This window comes from Cucumis melo, chromosome 10, assembly GCF_025177605.1.
Source record: "Cucumis melo cultivar AY chromosome 10, USDA_Cmelo_AY_1.0, whole genome shotgun sequence".
Lineage (NCBI taxonomy): Eukaryota > Viridiplantae > Streptophyta > Magnoliopsida > Cucurbitales > Cucurbitaceae > Cucumis > Cucumis melo.
In genome coordinates, this window is record NC_066866.1 from 4,910,672 (window position 1) to 4,926,866 (window position 16,195).

The 16,195-nt window shown below is 32.0% G+C and overlaps 2 protein-coding genes and 1 non-coding gene across 6 annotated transcripts; 1 reads left to right on the plus strand and 2 right to left on the minus strand.

The window, feature by feature from the left end:
• Nucleotides 1-1,411: 1,411 nt before the first annotated feature.
• LOC103488804 (SAC3 family protein C) lies at nt 1,412-6,546 on the plus strand. Its single transcript, XM_008447700.3, has 8 exons — nt 1,412-1,939; nt 2,548-2,648; nt 3,444-3,665; nt 4,361-4,582; nt 4,685-4,770; nt 4,909-5,005; nt 5,918-6,010; nt 6,100-6,546. Exons 1-8 carry the CDS (start codon nt 1,627-1,629, stop codon nt 6,241-6,243), a joined length of 1,278 nt encoding a protein of 425 aa, XP_008445922.1. The 5' UTR covers nt 1,412-1,626; the 3' UTR covers nt 6,244-6,546.
• LOC127151506 (U6 spliceosomal RNA) lies at nt 6,371-6,476 on the minus strand. The gene has a single exon (XR_007824557.1). It is a non-coding gene; the product is annotated as a U6 spliceosomal RNA (small nuclear RNA).
• Nucleotides 6,547-7,437: 891 nt separating the features above from the next.
• Nucleotides 7,438-11,805, minus strand: LOC103488803 (pentatricopeptide repeat-containing protein At2g19280). Of its 4 annotated transcripts, none has more exons than XR_007824442.1 (6): nt 11,504-11,805; nt 10,367-11,124; nt 9,004-9,405; nt 8,607-8,848; nt 7,836-7,931; nt 7,438-7,745 (listed from the first exon to the last, which is right to left on the minus strand). XR_007824442.1 is itself a non-coding variant. In XM_008447699.2 (5 exons), exon 2 carries the CDS (start codon nt 11,109-11,111, stop codon nt 9,075-9,077), a length of 2,037 nt encoding a protein of 678 aa, XP_008445921.1. In that variant the 5' UTR covers nt 11,112-11,124; nt 11,504-11,794; the 3' UTR covers nt 7,438-7,745; nt 7,836-7,931; nt 8,607-8,848; nt 9,004-9,074. The 4 variants fall into 4 exon arrangements, 2 of the variants coding, with proteins under 2 accessions (XP_008445921.1, XP_050947277.1); XR_007824441.1 differs by having other exon boundaries at nt 9,004-9,692; nt 11,504-11,794; XM_008447699.2 differs by having other exon boundaries at nt 9,004-11,124; nt 11,504-11,794.
• Nucleotides 11,806-16,195: the final 4,390 nt, after the last annotated feature.

Genomic DNA, 16,195 nt, shown 5'->3' on the forward strand with positions numbered 1-16,195 from the left:
AATAATAATAATAAATTATTTTAAATAACACGACTTCTAAAAATATTTATAAATATAGTCGAATATCAATGTGTATATACGAAATGATAAAATAGATGGATAATATTATTTTGTCCTTTTACGTAAACTCTTGTTATAAATATTTTAGTTTATTTTATAATATTTACAAATAGTTGGTTTTTTAAAATTAAATAACGAGTTATTGACATGTAACAAAAGAAAATTGTAATGGTGATAAAACCAATTAGAAAATTACAAATAAACAGGGGTTATCATCAGTTGGATGAGACAATTGTGTACAAAAGTCGAGGTCAAAAACTAACCTAATCGGTTTATGCTATGGAAACAGACAATGGACTGAATCGTTGGTCGTTTTGGTTTGTTCAGTTTTCTAGCCACTTTTTTTATATATATACTTTTAATGGCTCATTAGGCCTGGGACGATTTTAGGTCATTTTCCTAAACCTTTTAATTAAGTATTTTTAATAAAACTAGTCAACGAGTGTTGGTTCATTTGATTTCGATCATTCGAATCGATTTTTCGGACATCGATGCTCACTCTTGTCCTACTCTATTTATTAAACCTTCACTTGATATTCAGTCACTTTGATGTGTTTTGGTTGATACCATAAGTGAAAAATGTGTTTGGAATGATTGTACCATTAAAGATGAATGAAATGCTTTTAAAAACTTATGTTTGAAACGAATACTCCAAACATACCATAAGAATTATCCTATCAATGAAAGGATTTTTTTTTCACAAATGCTTTGAAATAAATTAAAAAACAAAGACAATCACCCAATATGTTACTTGATCATCCTTGTTGGGTAATGGAAGAAGAAAGTATTGAAATTCTTTCATTTTTTATTGGTCTTTTTAACATAATGATCTTATTTTTTATTTGATCAATTTTTCGAGGCTTTTCATTTCTTAAGAGATCATGTTAGGTTTGTTTGGATTGACCTTTTAAGTAAAGTATTTTTAATTGTAAAAAAACGTTTACAAACACTTAAGAATCAATTAAAACACACATTAAATGTTAATGAAATATTGTATGCATACATGCTTTTTTATTTGTATTGACATCAAAAACCTAATTTCTCATAATGCATAGATTAGAGAGAAAGTTTAGGAACTTTAGCAAAGTTATTTTATGAATTTTTCAAATCAAAAGAGTTTAAGTGTTAATTAAATCATCCAAGTAAAATAAAGTTTAAATTTAAAATGAAAAAATTATAAATAATTATTTTTCAACGAAAACAAGAGGTCCCAAATTTGAATTTGGAATAACCAAATCATCGGATTCCAAATAAATAAATTACCAAATCATAGTGAAAATTGTTGTAATCATAAGTTACCAAATTGCTGCTTTTTACCCGCCATCAAACGCCCCTAAAAAGACGACCTCTAGAAGATAAAAAGAAAGAGCTTAACCTCGATCGTTCGAATTTCGATCCACTCTAATGGCCAAACTGGAGTCGACTGTCCAAGACCTTGCTGCCATTTGCCCTAATCAGACCCATATTTTCTTCCCAAAAACAATGGAGAATTTTTCAATCTGGGTTCCAAGATCAGAAAATCTGATTTTACGCTTTAATTGAGTGAAGACAGCTCCAAGTTCATCAATGGAGAGGACGGAGCGTCAACGTCCAAATCATCCTCCCAATCGTTCCTTTGCACCATCTGAATCTTCCGGATCTTCCAGCTCCACTTCACGCAGAAATTATTCCAATCGCAGTAGAAATTCCGACTACAAGTATTCCAAGTATAATACCAACAGTAATCGCAGCTTTGAGGATGGTTCTTCTGACTGGCGTAGCAAAAGAAGTAGCGGTGGTAAAATGTTTGTACAGAAACTTGAGACCAAGGATGATTCTGACTGTTCTCACTTTGATCTTCCGCCGGTAATTGTCGGCACTTGTCCCTTCATGTGCCCTGGTAAGTTGAAACCCTCCATTTCTTCCAGCTTCTTTATTCTTTGGTCTTCTTTGTTTCTGGTTTATCTACTCTGTTTTCCATTGTAGTTGTGAGGGAATATGTTTTTCGCTGTCCTTGTTGTGGCGTGACTATTGGAAGTTTCTTGCAGACACTTGTCTATTTCAATTGTTGTGATTTTTGTATGTATGTCCCAATTCTGAAAAGTACTAATGTGGATGGACCATCCTAAAACCCAAGTAAAACTAACCTTCAATTGCAATGTCTCTCCCGAGGTTGTTAGAGCTCTAACGTGGATATTCATTTCAATTGCGATGTCTTTTTATGAGTATTTTGGGATTCTATTTAATTGAAGCTGGTCACATCGAGAATTTAAACCAATGAGTATATCTGGTCACAGCTTGTAAAAGGTAGGGGAAACGTGTTAGTCTGTGCTATATGACATTGACAAAGCACAGTTTATTTTGCTCGTGGTTTGAACTTGATTAATCCTCCAAACTAGTTCGTTGTTGTTGGAATTCTATTTTGGTTATGGGGTGTCACTGCGAAACGAATGTTAACTTCACTTCTTCTAAATCATATATATCACGAGTTCTCATATTTGTGAACAGAGGCAGAAAGGGCACAACGTGAAAGGTTGCGAGATTTGGCTATATTTGAAAGGTTACATGGAAATCCTGGAAAAACGTCACCAGGTCTGGCCGTCAAAAAGGTAATGTATACTCATAGTTGCTTTATGCTGCATCTTAATGCCTCTCTTTTGGTTTCTAACGCTAAACAGCTCCGGCCTCTTCTTTTATTTTCCCTTGGTTGGAGGGAGAGTGCTTTGTAAATCATATTCTTAAAATTAATGTACAATTGTTATTACCAATTACTAAAAAGAAAAAGGGGAAGAAAAAAAAGATGAAGAAAGCTATTCGTAGGGATTTTTTGTTTCTTAAAAGGAAAAAAAAAAAAAAAAAAAAAAGAAGAAAAAAACTCTGTCAATCAGGGGTTTCAATTAGTATTCTAGGCTCATTTGATAACCATTTGATTTTTTGTTTTAAAAAATTAGGCTTATAATCATTGCTGCAACCTATAAGTTTCTTTACTTTGTTTTTCACTTTTTACCAATTTGTTTCAAAAGTGTGTTTTTAAACTTTTCCCTCCTTAATGGACTGTGACTAAAAATTCAACATTTCTTTAAGAAAGATGATAACTATGGTAAGAAAATCGAGAGAGCTGATATTTCTTTTGTGAAATTTTTGGATTAATTTTCAATATTGAGTTAATTGATCAGGCATGGTTGGATGGATGTGTCACTATTTTAAACAAAATTATAGCTACTAGCTAGGCATTTGCAACTCCCAACTACTTGAAAGTTGAATCCGTTATTGTCATTGGCTCCTTTTTCTTAAGTATAAAGGTTAATAATTTGCAACATCATCGATCATTGTGGATATTTTGGTTTTTTATTTCACCACATTTCTTGCTACATATCATCTGTGGTAACATTTCACACGTTTAGTTCTGCAGAACAATGTCCGCCAAGAGTGACCAAGCATTAGATGTGCGGCCTCTACCTGTACTGGAGAATACATTGAAATATGTTCTGAGCTTTTTGGATTCTAAAGAGCACCCTTTTGAAGTGATTCATGACTTCGTATTTGATAGAACAAGGTCTATAAGGCAAGACCTCAGCATACAGAATATTGTGAATGAGAAGGCCATCTACATGTATGAAGAAATGGTTGGTATTATCTACTTGTTCTTGATAACGTGCTCCTCGCTTCCTCCCTTTCCTAGAAGTAAAATATCCGTAAACTTGATTCTGCGTAATGTTTAAGGAAACTATATATCTGATTGTGGTGTGTGTGCTCGGTCCTTTGCAATAATTGTCTTCAATTGTTTATTTCCTTATATGTTCATAACTTAAATTCCAAACCAATTAGTTTATGCAGTATATGGAATTTTGTGTTCTTGACGGCCTTTGATATGCAGGACTCTTTTTTATTCTTTTGATATTAGATATCCTTAATTTCACATTTACTTCGTTTTACATCTTCTAAGAAACTGACTATCTAAGTCGGAATTGTCTAATGAGTTTGACAATCATTAGGAGACAAATAACGAGAATTCATGGAATGTTAGAGCCCTAAGTGGGTTTTAATTAGCCCATTTCCCTTATTTGGGTTTTTACGACATTCAAGTGAAACAACCATTCAAAGATGTAATATCAAACGCAGAGTTTATTATTAGTATTTTATTATTTATTTTTTGCTAGCAAATATGGAGTGTCCCGTTAGGATTCATTTATGTAGAACTACATTTTGAACCATAAAGTTCGCAAACTCTTTAGTTAATTTTGTTGCAATAGAAAATAAAAATCTTATTGTGCAATACTAGGCGCATGTGTTCTTAAGGATCTTGGATCTTCTTCTGCAGGTTAGATTCCATATCATATCTCATCAGAAGCTTTTAAATGGTGATAGTAGTTCAAATGCCTCCTCAATGCATCACCTCAATATGCAGCAGCTCTCAAAGACTTTGATAACACTGCTGAATCTTTATGAAGTTAACAGAAGTAATGGTGCTATATTTGAAAATGAAGCCGAGTTCCATTCATTTTATGTGCTGCTTCATCTGGGTTCTAATAGCCAAACAACGGTCTGTGAGCTTACTGAGAGCATTGATAATTTTTTAGTCATACAGTACAATCTACTCTTAACGGTGTCCTATGAGTAACGCACTCTGTCTCTAATTTGTCAGGGGGAATCACTGACGCTGTGGTTTCGTACTTTACGTTCTCCAGTGATCAAGTCGAAGGAAATGTGTTTTGCTCGGAGAATTTTAAGGTATATCAGTTTGTTATTAAGTTTTGTTTGTTTTTTGTGTTCCAATAATGCCTAATGGTGTTTGAAGAGAAGTTTCTTTCTTCATCTCACAAATTTCACTTTTCTTTTCTGTTTGCCCTTTGTTGTTCATTTGAACAGATACTTTCGGATGTGTAATTATAAAGGTTTCCTTTGTACCATAGGAGCTGAGGCTTCCAGCCTTCAATATTGCATACTTGAACCTTACGTTAATGAGGTAACTCTCCCTGTACCCGTTGATATCCCGATCTGAAAATTTTATATATGAAAGGTTGTGGCATACACTAATAACATATATGGATATTCCAAAAGTAGAACTTGACACTAAACAAACATGGGATGCGTAGTGCTAAAAAAGGAGACAGTTTCAAAAATTGGCTGAGAGGTCAAGGATTCAATCTATTATGATTACCCACCTAGGAATTAATTTTCTACGACTTCCCTTGACACCTTAATATTCCAAAGTTAGGTTGATTGTCCCGTGAGATTAGACGAGTTGCGCGTAAGCTTGCTCGGACACTCACGAATATAAGGAAAAGAAAAATTGAACTTGAAACTTTGAGGAAACTTTTCTTTTTTGGCATATGATTGACAATGATGATATAAAGCTTGATGTTGTTACTTGCAACGCCCTTCTTAATGGTTATTGCCCTGAACCTCCAGACGAGAAGGGAGTCTTCAAAAGGTTCTTTAGTTAAAGGAGGAGATTAGATAAAGACAGTCTCAAGTTAGCATCATTTTAAGAAAAGGAAGGAATGACTACAAATTTTTGAGGTAAAGACCTCTAGAGTTAGAAGCCTGGATTAAAAAGATTTCTCAAGACTTTTAGTTAAAAGCTCACAAAAGTTCTTTGACTAACCCTAACTTCCTTAGACCTTTGAGTTCTAACTTTATCCCAAAACGAAGCTGATGAAAAGATCAATCCCAAGGGATGCACCCATTAACTGAAGTTAAATAGCTTGAGAAGGGACGCCAGACTTTGGAAGAAACTGACCACTGAAGAATATAATTTTTGTGAATGTCAGGGATTTTAAGTCTCCACGGTGACTTCATCAATAGGTTAGAAACTTAGGAAAAAAAGGGCTTTCAAGTGTTTTTTTTCTAAAGCATTTATTGTTCACTTCTGTAGGTTCGAGCTTTAGCTTTGTCTTTTATAAACAACGGTGGTTACAAGCTTAATCCCTATCCCTTGATGGATCTTTCCATGCTTTTAATGATGGAGGTATGAAATAATCTTTCTTGACGACCTATGTGGTCAGTTATGTAAATACCTGCTATTGTTTGTTCTAAAAGTTTTCGAGTTTGTTTCAGGAATCAGAGGTAGAATCATTCTGCCAAGCTTGTGGTCTTGCAACATGTGGAGATGAATTAGGAAATAGGTCACTTCCTACCAAGCAAACAACTTTTTCTAGTCCCAAAGGTTTTCAAAGATACAACTTTCTAAACAAGATATAATATCAGCATGATTCTCTATAACAACCTAATGAGTTAATGACTCGTCATTTTTCTAGAGTTTAATTTCTGCACGAATTTTTTTCTTCTCCTCTTGCTGTACTCTACTACAGTAGGGATCTGGAAAAGTCGTATTTTGGACCATTTCTCGATTTGTTTTGTGTCATCCTTGCACAGAAATCATGCTAATCTTCTATGTAACGTCCCACTTTAATCGAGTAAAGTTGTATTATCCTATAATTGTTGCTTTGCGGGGATCATGAGAACTACACGTAGCATCTTTATAGATTCACAAATTGTATCATATCACCATTTTTTACATTTAGATGTTTGTTTGATGAGTTGTGATATAAATTGATTTAAGTTTGATGAAGTTGAAACAAATCAATTTCAGCTTCAATTAGTCATATAAAAAAAAAGGAACAAAGAACAAAAAAAAATGGTGATTTTTTAGTATATTAGAGTGGTTTTATCGAGCACACATTCTTTATTTGGTTTTTCTCTTTTCTTTTTAGAGATTTTTGGGTGAAATCTAGGATGTATTAGACATTCATCTTAGAAATCTAGGATGTATTAGACATTCATCACTTCAGGTCGCCCCGACCTGAAATTGTTTTTGAAAAATTAGCACAAGAAAGAGAAAGGAAATTTTGAAAGAAATTATTAAAAGAAAAATTAAGTAATTAAGTTTGGTTTCGTATAATTCTAAAATCAAATTATTTTCTTTTATTGAAACTAAACTTACAACTCAGTAGTTTGTACATCTTGCAACCATCGTGCGTTTAATAGCAAAATTTGCATGTTTAAGAGATTAATTAATGAAATTGAAAATGTATGGTTGTGATATTAACAAATTGCTTTTGTAAATTTCCCTAAATTTAATTTTGTTCGATCCATATCTCGTATTACTTTATCTCTTTAAATTTCATAATTTAATTTTGCAAGACTCGGTCGTGAATTATTATTATCAAAGTGATTATATTGTCAAGTATGCCACGTAAACTTTTCCAACCAATCACTATATTCATACATGATTTCAACTAGGAAAAAGAACGATAAAAGAGAAAGGCAAATTATGTAAATCATCTCAAAAGTACAACATGAAAAAGCTAAAGAGATACAACTTGATCACTCTCCTCCAACTATTTAATTTTCTAGTTCGAGAATTCTTCATCTAATTAAAATGAAGACAACCTATAACAAACTCAGGTCAATTTTATTATATTATAATTATTGTTTTACATCTTTGGGTTTCTAATTCAATTTGTTCGTATATGATAAAACTACTTGACTTTATTTAGTTGCAAAAGTAACCAGGAAGATATTAAATTTTGAGCGATCACTCTGACTTGAATTTATTTTCTATAAATCAATAGGCGACTCTCATTAACCACTAGGCTAACCCAAAACCAAGGTGATTAGAACTAAAATAAAAATTAAACTTTAACATAATACAACACTGGAATCCTCAATGCCTTTTCTCCATTGTCGTGATGTTGATCCTCCTGAGAAGAGAAGAAACATAGGAAGGAATGGAGAGAATTAAAATAACCTAAAAAAAACATTCAATCTGTGTGGATTGGAAGGAACGTTACCAGATCAAAACGAGAACCAGCTTCTAGACTTAACAGTTCAGAAGGGCGGAATGGCCATGTTTGTTCGTCTTCGTCAGTGGGATCGCCCATGCTACCCTGCATACGTGTAGCATGCTAAATCATTGACATTGTCTACACATAGTGATGTTAACTGAAATCCTGTTTGAGTTTCCTTATGATCGTGCTTGTTTTCTTACCATTTTTCTGATCATGGTTTTTAACATTAAGATTCCTAGCTAAATCCTAAAAGTAAATAAGTTTTGAAAACTATGGTTTGAGTTTGAAAACATTCTTAAAAAGTAGACAACAAATAAAGAAACTAATGGGTGGAGGCCAAAATCCAAATGGTTATTAAACAGAGTCCAAACTACGAAAGAGTTATAGGAATTATAGATAAATGGAGTCAGGAAGCTTACTTGATTTTCCAAGCAACTTGGAGCCGGAGACACATATTTATTTAATTTAAAAGTTTACTGATATTTATCTTTATTAATGGTTTTAAAAACCAAGCTGAATTTTGAAAACTAAGAGAAAAAATTAGCTTTTAAAATTTTGTTTTTATTTTTGAAATTTGATTAAGAATCCAATCATTCTACTTAGGGAGGAAATAGGCTTCCTTGTATCTTGGCATTCTAAGCTCATCCATAAGAAAAAAAATTCAGCTCCCGGTAAGGGACATGCCACGTTAAAAGTTGAAACTAGATATATCAATTTCAGAGTTATAGCATGTAATAAGCATAAAGTAGTGTTATAAAATCCCTTCAAGATTACCTGATTCAATCTCAGAAGACCTTGCCAGATTCAGCCTCCTTGGGTTGCTTCCCCTCATCAAACTTCCCAAGCAACTTGGAGCTGGAGACTGAGATTTTTTTCCCGAAACCTTCGATTCAAAATATTTGAGTATGATTTCAAGGGCTGGCTTGGAAGATAGAGTAGATACAGAAGAGCAAAGTGCCATTTTCTGATTTAGCTTCTTTCCTCTTCAGGATTATGAGCTAGGCCATTTTAAATACCTGATCAATGAGTGCCATAAATCGACATAGATTAGGAAACGTATCATTTCAACTGAAATGAAAATTCCGCTAGTGCTATCATTAAGGTAATGATTGATGAGATAGGGGAGAGAATTTAAGGTAATGATTGATGAGATAGGGGAGAGAATGCATACATATAAAAGAACCCAGCACGCATATGAGAAGTTTATCACATGCTTGGTGCGATCATCTTGTTTGTCCAACATTAGATATGTCCAATGGCATCAATCTGAAGATCATATGCAATCAAGATTTCTTGGAGTTTAGAAGTGGCACTCTGTATTGGATCCATAACTCTCTTTTTCTGAAATCCAAGGACAAGTGCACGATGAGTAACATTGTTTGGAATGATGCTGCTTTCAATCATCTTCTTTACCAGATTGCAACCTTCATCTACATTACCAACACTGCAAAATCCATGGATTAGAGTATTGTACAATATCAAGTCTGGTTTTAACCCAATGTCCAGCATTCTACAAAATAGTGCATTTGCTTCATCCATATGCTTTGCTCGGCAATACCCACTAAGAAGAGCACTGCAAGTAACAACATCAGGCGTTACACAGTTGTCAGCCATATGATACCAAAGAAGAAAAGCTTCCTCAAAGTTTCCCCTTTTGGAATATCCATGCATGATATTAGTGTATGTGACAACATCTATACTGAAACCCCTCCTTATGAGCTCATCTAGAATATCCTTTGCTTCTTGAAGAAACCCTCGCATAACAAGACCATGAATGAGACTGTTATATGTCACAACGTCAGGAGTAACATTTGTAGATCTCATCATATCAAGGAGTTGAAAAGCCTTGTGCATGTAGCCCTTCTTTCCATATGCATCCATCAATATATTATACATGACAACGTCAGGTTTTAAATCCTCAACAATCATCTTTTCAAACATAACTTCAGCCATTTCCACATCCCCACACTCACAAAAGTAATCAACGAACAAAGTATACGTAATAACAGATGGTTGTATCCCACTTTTTAACATCTTGCTCAGGTAAGAAAATGCTATGTTTATGTTTCCCACTTTACAATAGCCTCCTATCATGGTTGTGTAACTAACACAATCTGGAACTAAGCCCACCTCAGACATTTCAAGAAAAACTTTTGAAGCTTTTACCGTGTCTCCTTCCATAAATAACTCTGTTATAAAGCTATTGTATATGAAAATATTTAGGGGAATCTTAAAGTACTTTAATATTTTACAAGCTATATCTGACTTTCCTACTTTACAATGACCATCAATAATAGAACTCATTGTAACTAAATCAGGAGAAACACCAAAAGTAATCATTTTAAACAACAGGGCGGTGGCTTCTTTTAACAGAGATATTTTGCAAAGTGAGTTGATCACGGTTGTGTAATCAACTACATCTGGCTTAGATCCAAAATTCCTCAACTCCAAAAGCACTTTCCATCCCTTACCCAGATTACCTTCTGAACAATAATGATGAATAAATAAATTAATTGAATAATGTAAACTTATACCTTGCCGCTGCATTTCTTCTAGAAGATCCCAGGCCATGTCAAACCGGTTGGTTTGTAATAAAGCTTTTATCACCGATTTGTATACCCATATAGAAGGAAATACGTTAAGGCGCCTCATTTGATCAATCAAGATAACAGCAGAAGTTACCATTCCTTCCTTGATATAACAGTTAATCATCATGCCGCATGTGGTTTCCAAAGTTTTTCTTTTATTATGTGTGTCATAGAAAACTTCCAGCAATATACTTGAAGATCCCTCTTTACAACCATAATTTTTAACAAGGTGCGATATTAAATCAACTGCCCCATGATTCTTATTCCCAGCAACCAAAATATGTGCCATCCTACAAATTGACTCCAGCGACTGATTAGATCCAGATAAACATCCTGACCATTTGAAGTAGTAAAGACAAAGTTCGGGATCTGAACTATCCTCAAATAAAATGTCCAAAATCCTTACGGTCTCCAATTGTTTCGGACGCGAACCAAGTTTAAACCCACGGTTCCCAAGTATCAATTTTATCTTTTCCATTTTATCCTCATCAGTTTTTTTACCTTTAGAAACTTCAACTTCATTGCCAAAATAACTTCGTTCATCAGAGTCAACATCATAGTTTGTGCAGTCCTCGTCCATATGGTTGAAAGAAGACAATTCATAATTGGCTGTTGCAAAATATCTACATGGTGTTTTTCTTCTAAAGTTGAGCTTGGAGCAGAAACTTATAATTGAAAATGCACTCTTCATGAAGAACCGGAAACTAAAAACAAACGAGCTAAATAAGTAAAGTAGCCATATCCTGTAAGACCCATCGTTACTCTTCTTATTAAAGAAGCTGTTTATGAAGAACATAGCCATCATTATTTGCAAGCTGGTTTTAAAAACTGAATGGTGAGAGCATGAAATCTTTACCCCATTTGAATCAAGATTGAATCCAGATAAACCAATCTAAATTCAATATTTGTTTTCATCATCACATTTCTCTTATCAGTTAATTGCAAAGCATCCCCCACCCATTCCCAACACTAGTATATTTAACACAAAAACAGGAAATTTGAAACAAAGAAAGCAAATTTATAACATCCAAGCGGAACTCAGAATTTGAAATACATTACACGCGTTTGAAATTAATGAAATACCTGAACCATGCGGAGAGGACGAGATGAAGCAGCTAAGGGAAAAAAAGTTGGAGGGTCAAAACGAGGAAAGGAAAGTGGAAGTGATTTTCGGGATTATTTACACGAGTTTTGAAGGTATTATTAGGGATTTAACAAACTGAAACCCTGATTTGGAAGTAAAGTTCAAACTTCAAAGACAAACAATTTGGAAGTTGAAGGTTAGTAGAAGTAATGGATGAGTTGAGACGCCGGCGGCAGCCAAGCTAAGCCGCACCTGCCTCTCTCAATTGGAAGACAATGCTTTTAGACAACTAAACCTTTGCATTTTAAAAATAAATTTTAAATTAAGAACAAAATATATATATATAATAATAATTTTGTGTTTTAAATAATAATATATATTAATTTCTATTTGGTCCTAATAATAATTTTGTGTTTTAAATAGTTCATTGTATAATTATTGGGAAATTTGTCAAAAATATATATATATATATATATATTTGATAATGAAGGAATATAATTCCCAAAGCTGAAGTGTTGTGCAAATGGAATTCAATTTGTAAAAGCCAAAAAAATCTTCCTTTGAATCTTTCAAAAACACCACGAAGTCTTTCTTGTTATTTTCAAGGAATTTCAAAAACACCACGAAATCTTTCTTGTTATTTTCAAGGAAAGAATCAATAGAGAGTTGTGAGATTTCTATATTTTGGCGAGGTAAATTTTTAAGAGAATTCTTTTTTGGAACAGAGAGATTGTCAAAAAATTAGGGAGCGGAGAATTGAGAATGCAAAGTGATTCTGCATATCTCAATCATCTTAAGAGATGGAGAAAGTTATCAAAATAACTTCATCGCTCTTTGCACGTAAAATAACTTCTATATTATAATGTATCAAATATACTATATTAATTGTATTATATGCAATTTATTCCCTTTAATCAATTTGAACAATTCAAATTAAACTAAAATAAATTTGATTCTCATTTATGTTTATGGAGCTAACAAGGAAACCTTATGGACCTACCGATTGAAACTCCAATAATATGAGATTAATTAATTAAACTCTTTAATTAAATTAATCTTATGTTTAATTAAATTAATCTTATGTAGATATATTTTTGTGTCCATTAGATATAACCAATTAATAGTACAATGACCGTTCACAAATTGCTCGTAAGTATAGCTAAGCCCAAAATTATCGTTTCACCACTGTAGTTACATCTAACTCCTTAAGTACCACTGATTCCTCTAATGAACAATAATTATAGTCCTACTATAACTGAACTCCTCTCGGACCAAGAGAGAGTGTGGTGTCACGTTGTTTAAGTCCTGAAATCAGTCCTTAAGAGAACAATTTTTCTACTTAATATATCTATAGAGAGAGTGAATTTCTTATTGTGTAGCTATGTTTCCAACTCCACAATCAAACAAATCCCAAAATGATAGGCATATTAAGTTGTCGACATAAGTCACTCTCACCCATGCAAATCAAATGATCGCCTTCATACAACTCACTCAGGATTCAAGTCAAGTCACCTATGGTCATTCTGGTGAAATGTAGTCTCAACTAGTAATAATAAAAAATATTATTCATTTCATGGTCCGGTCTTATACAAACTCTTTATATAGAACACTCTCGCTCTAATGCCTCCACATGAATGATTAGGATCAAATCATCTATAGAACTTTAAAACATTTGTAAAAACTACCAAGCAGGTCGTATCCATGGTGTCACCAGGATAAAGTATCCAGCCTTATGCATTTACTACAGACAATTTAAGTTATCACTTAAACATGATCCATTTGTATGTCTTCACATACATATTTAGGTTACAGAAGATAACCTTTGATTTTAGTTTATTGGTTTTGTGGGTTTATGCAATTAAATGTCAAATAAAATAAAACACTTTATTTTATTAGATAAATAAAATGTCTGTATAATATATATAATTACAAACTACAAGATCACGAAATTTTAGGCATCAACTCCAACAGATAAAATATTTACGCTTTATTAAAGTGCAAAATTTTGTCTTTTAGCGGTTTTGTTTTATGAAGAATAAATAGTCTGTCAATTATTTCTATTTTTGAAGAATCCCTAATCATAAGGTATAAATAAGAGGTTTTTTTAAACAATAAAAAATTACTAAAACATAAAATTTTATTAAAGATGTTTTATCTTCCACATATTCACTTGGAGGAGCTAACATGACTCTTTAGGTTTGCATGTTAGACAACACAGTACACACCATCAGAAGACACATAAGATGAATCATCGAGATATAAGTTAAACTTACCTAAAAGTTGATCAAGAGACAATATGGTCTCATTAGCATTGATGAAATTCTAATGACTCCACAAGTACCACATGATAGTGATTATGACTTTAGAGTGTTTTGAGTCCTCGAGATTCTCAACAATCCATCCCCAATAACTGAAAAGATGTCTAAACCTTGTAGACAAAAGTAGAGGCCACAAGTTAGGGATAAGGTGAACTCAAACACCCTTAGAGAATTTACACGTCCGTAGACGCATGGGAAACAAACTCTGTATGTTTCTTGCAGACAAGCACATTCTAAGTCTTACAATGTCATAGTTTTAACCAATAAACTTTAGGTTGGTTTCAATTTGATGGTTAAGATCAAATTTTACTGTCTTAACCTCGAATATTCACTAAACACTCATTCAATCATAATGTTTATTTTCCAAATCTCCTTCAATTTTTTCATAACATTTGTTTTTTTTTTATCAAAATTAAAAAATTACCGATGGATAAATTTATTTGACAATTTGAAAAAAAAGATTTGAGAGATTATGTTTTTTTTTTTTTTTACCATTTTCAGTTTATATATCGAATGTTAAACCTTAAACTAATAATTATATTAATTTAAAGGTTTTTTTTCAAAAATAAACATAAAAATTGACAAACTATTTACATTTTATATAACAAGTTTACTAAAATATTGATTACAGTTGATTTTTGTATGAAGTGTAAATATTTTGTCAAATGTTTTATTTTTTATAATTTCTCTTAATTTTGTCAAATTCATTATAGTTTTTTCATCACCTCATTTAAAGCTATGTTGGATTGATTTGAGGGTTTTGGTGATTGAAAATTAAGAGTGCTCATTATTCCAAGAAGGTTTCTAGCTCTAATTTACTAGAGATTTCATATCACAAAGTGTTTTTTCATGCATGTCAAGAACATTCGGAATTGATCATCTTATTTGTGTAATGTTTGAACTTTGGGGGCAAGAAACTTGTTCTTATTTCAAAATATTTGATCTTTAAGGTTGTTCTAACCCAATCATTGGGATTGAAATCAAGTTGCTAGGATTTTACTAATCGATAATTAATTAGGGATTCTCATCCCAAAGAACTTATAATCCACTTTGTTAGGGTTAATAACAGTATGTCTGATACTTTTCTTTTTTTATTTTCTCAAAAAGTATTTTTACATTGAATTTTTAGATGATAAAGGTGATTTTATTAATGCTAAATTACTATAGAAAACGAAATACTGTAGACTAATAAAAAAAAATGGGAATTCAACGTTTTGATGGAAGTTTTGTACTTTTATCAACAAAAGTGTTTTCATCGGCTACATCAACTTAAACATAACCATTTATAGATGTTCATATATATTTTAAAATTAATAGTTATTTTTAAGCATTAAATTAAAGTTTTATCCTCAGTTTTATGTGACAAGTATCATCAAAACAAAAGACATGATCGTCGAAATTGACAGTAAGAGTTGATCATCCAAAGTAGTCACAGAAGTTAAACTACAAGACATCGGTGGAGACGATGGTTTAAGATTGAGTTCACCCCGACACCCCTCGACACCCCTCCCAGTACTAAAATATGTATATAAGTATGTTAAGAAAGAAGAGGTGAATTACGTTACAAAGTTATTTGATGATTTTTTTTCTATTTTTTTAGTTTTGATAATTTTTTCAAAATATTAAATTGAAAATCAAATTAATCTTATCGTTTACACAAACGAAAAGTTTTGGTTCCGATAATTTATTTTTGTTTTCTTATATTAAAAAAAATACAAAGAAAAAATAAAAAGTATGATTGTTTTTAAAATTATTTTTGTTTTTCTATATTCATAAACAAAAAATACCGAAAGGATTATAGAGGAAGGGTTGGGTTATGTAACCCAACCTTTCAACCCTTTCTTAATCTATTTTTTCTCATTTATAATTTGGATGAAAGGTTATTATAACCAAGTTTTACCCTAAACCCTTCTTCAACTCTTTCTTAATTTTTTTTTTTGTTCTCATTTTTAATTTCTATACTTAGTTTTGTTAATTTTAATCCTTTTATTTTAAAGACACAATTTTTTTTTTTTTTTTTTTTATGAATTTGGTACAATTACATAATTAAAATTATGATTTATTCCTCTATTTTTGAATTAGGTAATTTAGTGTGGTCACACAATTAAATGTTTAATTTGAAATTTTAATTTCACAAATATATTAATATGTATTCGAACATAATTAAATTTTAATATCAATTTCAATCTCATCATTTCCGATACTTCATATTTTCAATTTTTATTTGCACTTATTAATTTACGGGCGTACCACATTCATAAAATCAATTTATTGAAAAATGTAATGTATACTTAAAAAATGTTGAAAATGAACGTTATAGTAAATTAAGACAATTTTTTTTTTGCGAAAACTATGATAATTCGGTAAATTAAA

Excerpts from the sequence above, each read along its gene's own strand:
- LOC103488804 (XM_008447700.3), top strand. The coding sequence starts at position 1,627 with ATGGAGAGGACGGAGCGTCAACGTCCAAATCATCCTCCCAATCGTTCC. Across the intron at positions 4,771-4,908 it reads TTTGCTCGGAGAATTTTAAG|ATACTTTCGGATGTGTAATT; the intron begins GTATATCAGTTT and ends TCATTTGAACAG. Across the intron at positions 5,006-5,917 it reads TTGAACCTTACGTTAATGAG|GTTCGAGCTTTAGCTTTGTC; the intron begins GTAACTCTCCCT and ends TCACTTCTGTAG.
- LOC103488803 (XM_008447699.2), bottom strand. The coding sequence starts at position 11,111 with ATGAAGAGTGCATTTTCAATTATAAGTTTCTGCTCCAAGCTCAACTTT.